Source organism: Crocodylus porosus, unplaced genomic scaffold (genome assembly GCF_001723895.1).
Source record: "Crocodylus porosus isolate Cpor-Errol unplaced genomic scaffold, CroPor_comp1, whole genome shotgun sequence".
NCBI classification, from domain to species: Eukaryota; Metazoa; Chordata; order Crocodylia; family Crocodylidae; genus Crocodylus; species Crocodylus porosus.
The window spans coordinates 22,366,177-22,374,119 of record NW_017728907.1 but is presented as its reverse complement, the minus strand read 5'-3'; the positions used below and the strand labels follow the sequence as shown (position 1 = coordinate 22,374,119).

The following is a 7,943-nucleotide window of genomic DNA, read 5'->3' as shown; positions in this document are numbered from 1 at the left end:
TAATATAAACACTAATATGCTCATCACTGGCAACAGCACACATACATACAGTCCCTGCCGGAGGAAATGACAATGAGACAAATGACAGCCAAACACCAAAAGTGTAGCCTTTTTTTAAATGACAAGATGGACCTCAGGAAGTGATTCTTTAGGAACAGTGTGAATGAAAAAGAGGTAAGAGCCTGAATCTGGAAGCTGTTCACACATGGAAGCTGGAATAAAGACAGAAGAAGGAAAAGAAAACTAAAGGAGGAGCAGAGCAAAGATTTGTAGGAACACAGTATAATGTGAAATCCCTGGCATCAATATAATGACTGACCTGAACAAATGAATATTCTAGTTTACAGACATATGCAAAAGTGTCAGCAAAATCTTGTATAAGAATATCTGTAAAGAAAAAGCAAAATGCAATAAACAGGAAGACAACATACTACCAGGCACAGAGTAGAGAACAACACCCAACAGACTGTTCGAAATACAAACAAATGAAAAATAAATCCTGCTTGCATCTGCGTATCCTAGCAGTTGACGTGTACAAACATCACAGTGAGGTTGCCTATCAAGTCCTTACCATAACTGTGCAACGGGGTTGCCATGCCTCAGTAATCGTATTATAAAAGCAAACTGAAGCAAACTGGGCAAACTGAAGTTAGTTCAGCAGAGCCAGGGAAAAAATATTTCTCTCTCCTCTACTGAACAAGCCATCTTGAAAACAAAGTTTGTAATATTTACTAGACTAAAATGGTCATCAACACATGAACTCAAGAAGGCTGGTGTCATGGACTAAATATAATTACGTATTTACTGCTGTCCTGGTCTGGAACTGTAATGATGGTAACTATATCTTTTATTTTATCTTAAACATCTAGCAAACTGTGCTCAGTTTGTGTAGGGCAATAGTTCTTAAACTGTAGTCAACCGACCACAACAAACCCAATCAATTAAATGTCTGATGATACACGTATGGAGTGGTCTGCAAAAAGATGTTAAGGGTGGGCAGTTGGCCCATTGACCCAAAAAAGTTGGGATAACTGGTGTAATGCAAATATATTCCTTTTTATTACATATTTGCTTTTTATTGCTTTTCATTATATATTTTGTGGGTTGAGGAGAGTAGCTGGAATTGCAATTTTCTAGTTTCTCTATTTTAAACAAATAAAGTTGGACAGCAAAATCAAGAACAATCTTGAAATTCACACTGCCAAAAGCACTTGTCTTTTCACTTGAAGCTGCCCTCCTCAAAGGTTTTTAGACCTTACTACTGGCCTTACTAAGCTAGAAAAGTAGTTAATTTTATTCTAGGAGGAAGTTATATTATGCTTACAGTGCAAGTGCAAAGGAAATGAATTATGAGTCTTCTCTGCTTTCAGACTTAATCAAGTACAGAAAATACAAGTGACATTTTCCAAAGAAATATGAACCCAGAAAGGGAAACACTGTTCCAGGAATACAGGGCAAAACAGGGGACACTCGTAAAGCCCTATTACTGGCAGACACTGAGCCATAGCTGTGCCAAATGCCCCTATCATATACAGACAGGGGAAGAAGCAAGAGTTCCTTATGTGGAATTTCACAAGGTCTTTGGATTCCCATATGGGCAAATGACTCCTCAGAACAAACACATTATATTCTATGAACTGAGAAACTCTTCCAGCATGTTAGTCCAAAAAGGCCATGCTACAAATTGTATTGAGTACAACATCCATCCAGAATCCATGTTATTCGAACTGGGTGGTTACCTAGACTCAGTTACATATAAATATGACAACATTGGATGCATCATTCTTTATTCTAACTACTCTCCTTGTAATGAGGCTGACCACTGCTGCATAAGCAAGATCTACAACTTCTTGACCAAGTATCCAGACATCATCCTATGTATATATTTCTCTCAGCTTTACCATACTGAGGATGATTTCCCTGTATCTGCATGGAACCGTGAAGCTTTGCGAAGTCTTGCCAGTTTGTGGCCTCGTGTGACTTTACACCCACTTTGTGGAAGAATGTGGCATTCCCTCCTCTGCAATTTTGTGAGTAATATACCAGAGGCAACCTTTTATTATCCAGTTTTACCTGCAAGAGCATTAGCAGACCAACAAAATTTGTATAGAAGTAACACCATTACAGGAATGAAATCTTACTTTATGAAAGCATCTCCCCAAGCAACATATGGAAACCCAAACGTATTTCAGAACTTGCAGAAATCTTCTTTCACTAATATAGCCTCTCAGCAATCTTCAACAATGATGAATGGCAGATTGCCACCACTGATGAGTCAAAACCATTTGGTGCCTTTTACTAACACACTTCCACCTTTTGGGAGGAAACAACTATACTCCAAACCAAAAAATATTGTAAGGCACTTAAAAATGCCTCAGGAGTTCAGTGAATTTAATGATTCCCAATTTTTTCCCAGTGAAAGGCCTGTTCAGATGGTAAAAATCACTGAAAAACTTACAAGCAGCAAAAGCAGAGACCGAAGGGGGCAACAAAAGAAGGAAAGTAAATTCACCTCTTAAAAAAATTAATATGCTGTTGGGACTGAATGGCTCAGAGAATTGATAAGGACATGAAATCTCCTGCCTTTAGAATACTAGTCTGAATATATCCCAGAGCAGTAACAATGTACATTCAGTGCTTTCTGATGACTTTTAGTGACTTGTGACAACTGGATTTGATGATCTCAGTTTAATTTCTACTGGAAAGATACTGGTAGTATTCACCACACCACCATGACTGGACCCTTAGTAGCAGCTTCTGCAACAAAGGCTAGGATGAAATAGGCAACATAGGCCAAACTCTGCACCCACCTACCTTCAGGTAAATGTAGACTCCCACTACCTATGCTCTGAATACAATGTCTTCCCTCATCACCCTTTATCAATAAGTTCACATATTTTAAAATCACATAGAGATATGTAATACCAGAGCACATGAAAAACAAAAATGCAGTGAGTCTTTAAGACAGATCTTTTACATATCAAGATAACAGACGTATGAAGCTACAGTTATACTTCAGATCAATGTTCTCACTGTTGAAGTAGACTATATTTGTTAATGATAACATTGCAACTAGCATGAAGTTTGTAGCTTGAACTCTTCAGCTGGCAAAGCGCTTGTGAGCAGAGGTACAGAAACTCGATGCAACAAGAACACTGACTAATTTTGTCAAATCAGTTTCCACCCCCCCTCCCACCCTCATTTTTATGGCTGTGGCATGAAGCCTGGGTACAAGTATGCCTTGTCATGCCCAGATCCTCAAACCAAAGCTTTGCTTTTCACTCTGTGTGCAATATTGCAGTACAAAACTAATCTAATGTAAGAGATGTGCTACTTTCCAATCTGATGATGTAACTTGCCAAGTATATTCCTCTTAGGGAGGTGGCTTACTGGGCTGAAGTCAGGCATGCGCATGGTTTGCAGAACTAGGCCTCAGTGCAAGAACTTTTCCTCCTGTACTAAACCCATGTCCATAAGACACATCATGCTTTAAGGCCTGCTTCACCTACACTGAAGACTCTCACACAAGGAGCCTCCCCTGATGTCAGCAAGAGAGGGCCTGGCTACTTGAAAGAGAACAAGCGACTTGTACTGCAACAAGCATTAAAAGACAAGAAGAGAGCAGTTTATTGGAAACAGTTCAAGACACATTGGTTAAAGGCAACTTTCACAAACCCCTTTTGTGGGGCTCAGTCTCTTTGCCTGGCAGGCCAGACTGGCAGCACCCATCTGTCTGCAGTCCAAATCCAGCTGGTGTTCCCAATCCGGCACCCAGGTGGGCACAGCAGGCACCATCTGGCCACATGGAGGGTGGTGGGGGACAGGCTGCCTCCAATGCACCCCCACAAAGGAAAGGAGCCTGCCCCATGGAAAAGGAAATGGATATAGCCTGGCTCTGAAGTGGGGCGTGGGCATAGCCAGGTTTTAACCCGGTCCACTGGGGTGGGGGCAAGGAAGGGACTTGCCCTCTGGCATCAATCAGGTATGCACAACAGACAATATTTTAATTTTCACTACTGTATGTATAGCCAGTCTCTTGTTCATGTTACTGACCTTTAACTGAAGTTATTTAGGTACACTGGTAGTTGCAGAAGCGTAACAAAACAGCCTGGCACTCAATGCAGCAGCAGTGGTATGGGTAGTTGTGGCTTCTGGATGCCAATGCCAGTGGTGCTACCAGCTGACTGCAACAATGGCTGTTATTTTTCCATGCCCCACCCTCCGCAAGTTGGCAACTAGAACTATTGTCGCAGTTGCCCCACTTTAGTTATGCTACTTCGTCAATACCGGTAGTATAATTTATTCATAAAAATACTAGTAGTTACATTTTGAATCCTACCTGTATACATATATATTTAAAGCCCCTTCAAGGAGGTGAGGCCTGGCACTAAAAGGAAATTGCTTCTCCTACCCCTCAGCATTACTGAGGAAAAAAACCTGGAGCTGGGTGGGGTAATTCACAGCACACTGCTCTGAGTTGCTATAAAACAGGTTCTAATAGGATAGAAAATTAATTGCATAGGTGGTCTACCTCCTGCAAAGCTTCTAGTTTTATGTGTATTGAATGTTGTCTTTTTTGTATATCTTATAACATGTGTATATGCAATATTCACAGTAGGAAAATTGAAAGTGGCCTATACACAGATATTCAATCGGGTCTGTTATATACATACAAACCTCAAGATGTTCAGATGGCAAATCTGTAAAACATTTGTGATCTTTCCATGAAAGTAATTATAGAAGAGAAAAACAGTGCTATTGTTTTCTTCTTATGGTTCTACTATCTCTTCCTTTTAATTGACAAGGACACAAAGGAAAATACATTTACCTGAAAATTTCAGAACTGTTTTTGATGCAGTTGGGAAACAGGTACATTTATATTCATGAATGGCCACATGGTCTGCAGACAACAAAGAACTCTTCCCAATCCAGTGATGAGTATTTTTCAAGATGGAGACAATAACTGAGCTGACTTGTGCCAACCTGATGCTTGCCTGGGTATGTGAAATACGGGGATGGCTAACAGGGAGAAGGGAAAAAGTTACCTACAGGTTTCCCTCACTTTATGCGGGTTCGGTATGTGCAAATTCGCTCTTATGTGATGACCCTTTTTATACCAAAAAATAGTTATATGCAAGATAAATTCACTCTTATGCGATCAGTGTGATGGAAGCCCACAGTCGGCTGCTTTGTGTGGTGCACTGTGGGCGTTACATGCACCAAAATATAGTCTCCTGTGTGGATTTTTTTTTTTGGTAAAAAAATAAATAAACTATACACGTATATAAACATACACACACACACACACACACACACACACTCTGAGTATCACTCCACAAAGAAAACCTTAACCTATTACAAAAACTGCACCTGTGCAGCCCACACACCCATACAAAGGCCTGCTGGTCACCTAAACCTGTTACAATATCAGCCTCACATGCTACACACACAAACCACCTCTGGTCTCTTAGACTAGACAACCACTTCATTTCATCCCCACCCTGCTTGCGGGCTCACGTACTCAGTTCACCTGTCGTCCATGTCACTGTCACTCCAGCTCCCACTGGAGGACCTGCTGCTGCTGCTGCTGTTGCTGTCCTCAGTTCCATTTGTCTCTTCCTCGCTGTCACCACCCACTTCCCAGTGGCTTCGGCCACATCTTCTCCATCCTCCACTACCAATTTCCGATAGTAGGTTTGGAGTTTGCTCAGCGCCATTTTCACACAGCCTACTACCTCTACATCTGTGTGCCTGTATAACAGGAGGTTCCTGGCCTTCCACAAGGTGCTCCTGACACAGGACGCAAACCGGTCAAAATGGGCCAATGGGTTCTCTTGTCTGCAACATGTATTTATGTCTGTAGTTGCCATCCCCATTATGATGGTGCCCTGTGCTTGTGTACTGTCTGCTGTTGGCAAGTACGAAAATTGTCTTGGAAAAGTGGTAGAAATGGGTCTGGGGATTGATACAGTCGAGATCTTGGAACATTTCCCTATTTGTTACATTGTAAAATGGGTAGCTTTTATGTGAATTTGAGTTATGCGCTGTTTTCCAGGAATGCACGTACAGCATAAAGTAAAGGAAACCTGTAATTAGTTGCAGAATCGCAGACCTGGTTCAATAATGTTCTAGCTGGAGAAATCAAATCATTCAAAAACCTCTGCACGTCTATAGTGAACTATCAGCCAGCCAAGACAGGGAAAGGTGATCGATAACTGAGGTTGAGATAGGAACTTCTATTCCTAATAGAACTGTTGCTGCTTTTGAAAAGAAACATAGAATCATAGAACCGGATAGGACCTGTAAGATCATCAAGTCCAGTCCCCTGCCATGGGCAGGAAGTTATTGGGCTCAGACAAGCTCAAAAAAGTGCCATTCTGCCTCATCTTGAACACCTCCAAAGAAGGTGACTGCACCACCTCTGCTGGGAGTGTGTTCCAGATTCTGGTGGCCCTTACAGAGAAAAAGTTTTTTCTTATGTCTAGCCTGAATTTACCTCCCAGCATTGCTTCTTAACACCTCATCAGTTGCCAGCTTGGAATTGATGGTCTCTTTAACACATTTTTCAAAGATTTTACCCAGAACCAAGGTCAAGCTGACTAGTCTGTAGTTTGCAGGGTCATCCCTCTTTCCTTTCTTAAAGATGGGCACCACATTGCCCCTCTTCCAATCATCTGGGACCACTCGTGAGTTCCATGACTCTTCACACAACTTGGCCAGTGGCGCTGCTGTAAGCTCAGTCAGTTCTTTCAGGATTCTCGGGTGCAGGTCGTCTGAACCAGAAGACTTGAAAGAGTCCAGGTGTTGTAGGAGATCCCACACCTGTTCAGGACTGATTTAATGTAATCTGTTGTCTTCTCCATGTTCCCTAGGCCTCTGGTCAGGAGAACAGGTCCTGTTTAATTTCAGGAATACTGATGTGACGTATGTATTTAGGAGTTCTGCCTTTTTGTGGGCATCAACTGTGGGCTGCCCCTGAGCATTCAATGGGGGTCCCACAGGGGATCCTGATTTTTTCTTGCTCCCTATATATCTGTAGAAGGACTTTTTGTTGTCTTTTATGATCATTGCCAGCTTGATTTCTATGCCTGCCTTAGCTTTCTGTGTCTCGTAACTGCAGGCTCTGGTGATGCAAGTGAATTTCTCTCTGGTTGCTGATCCATTCTTCCATTGCTTGTATGCTTCTTCTTTCTTTTTCAATAGCTCCCTAATATCCCTGTTGAGCCAAGTGGGTCTTTTGGCTCCTTTCCCACTTTTTGTCTGTGTGGGGATGGCCTGTTTTATGAGCTGTGAGAATTCCCTCCTTGAGGAAGCATCACCGTTCCTGAACTCTCAAATCATCCAGTTGCTGGTCTCAGAGGGCCTCTCCAGCTAGCTTTTTGAGTCTGTCAGAATCTGTCTTCCTGAAATCTAGGACTTCTGTTCTGCTGACTGATTTCCCAGTCTTATGGTGGATGGTGAGATTTCCAGGGTGGGTGGTTGTATCTCCTCTGGAGGGAATTTATTCCAGTCTGAACACCCTAACTGTGAAGTTTTTACTAGTGTTAAGCTTGAAACAGTCTTCCAGGAGTTTGTGGCCATTACTCCTGATTTTCCCCAAGGGTGCCCTGGTGAACAGTCATTGGTGACGTGTAGGGGGACCCCCTGCAAAAAGGCACTGTCAACACTGCTGGCGGCACCTGTGGGTGGTTGCCGCTTGCCACCCCTTCCCCTTTCCACCGACGCTGCTGGCAGCATCTGCAGGTGGTCCGTGATTGCCTCTGTCTGCCACCGACACTGCCAGTGGCATCTGTGGGTGGTCGCCGACCACCAGTTGGTGCACGCCACCCCTCTTCCCCCTGCTGCCAACAGTGCCACGACTGCCTGTGGAAGCTCCCCACTCACCGCCACCATGGTCTCACCGCTGACAGCGCCACTGCTGCCTGCAGGAGCTTACCGTGCCC

General features: G+C 43.0%; 1 protein-coding gene across 1 annotated transcript; it reads left to right on the top strand.

Moving 5' to 3' along the window:
- Positions 1–1,377: 1,377 nt before the first annotated feature.
- On the top strand, positions 1,378–2,673 carry APOBEC4 (apolipoprotein B mRNA editing enzyme catalytic polypeptide like 4). The gene has a single exon (XM_019531644.1). It carries the CDS (start codon positions 1,416–1,418, stop codon positions 2,517–2,519), a length of 1,104 nt encoding a protein of 367 aa, XP_019387189.1. The 5' UTR covers positions 1,378–1,415; the 3' UTR covers positions 2,520–2,673.
- The last annotated feature ends 5,270 nt before the right edge of the window (positions 2,674–7,943 follow it).

Excerpts from the sequence above, each read along its gene's own strand:
- APOBEC4 (XM_019531644.1), top strand. The coding sequence starts at position 1,416 with ATGAACCCAGAAAGGGAAACACTGTTCCAGGAATACAGGGCAAAACAG.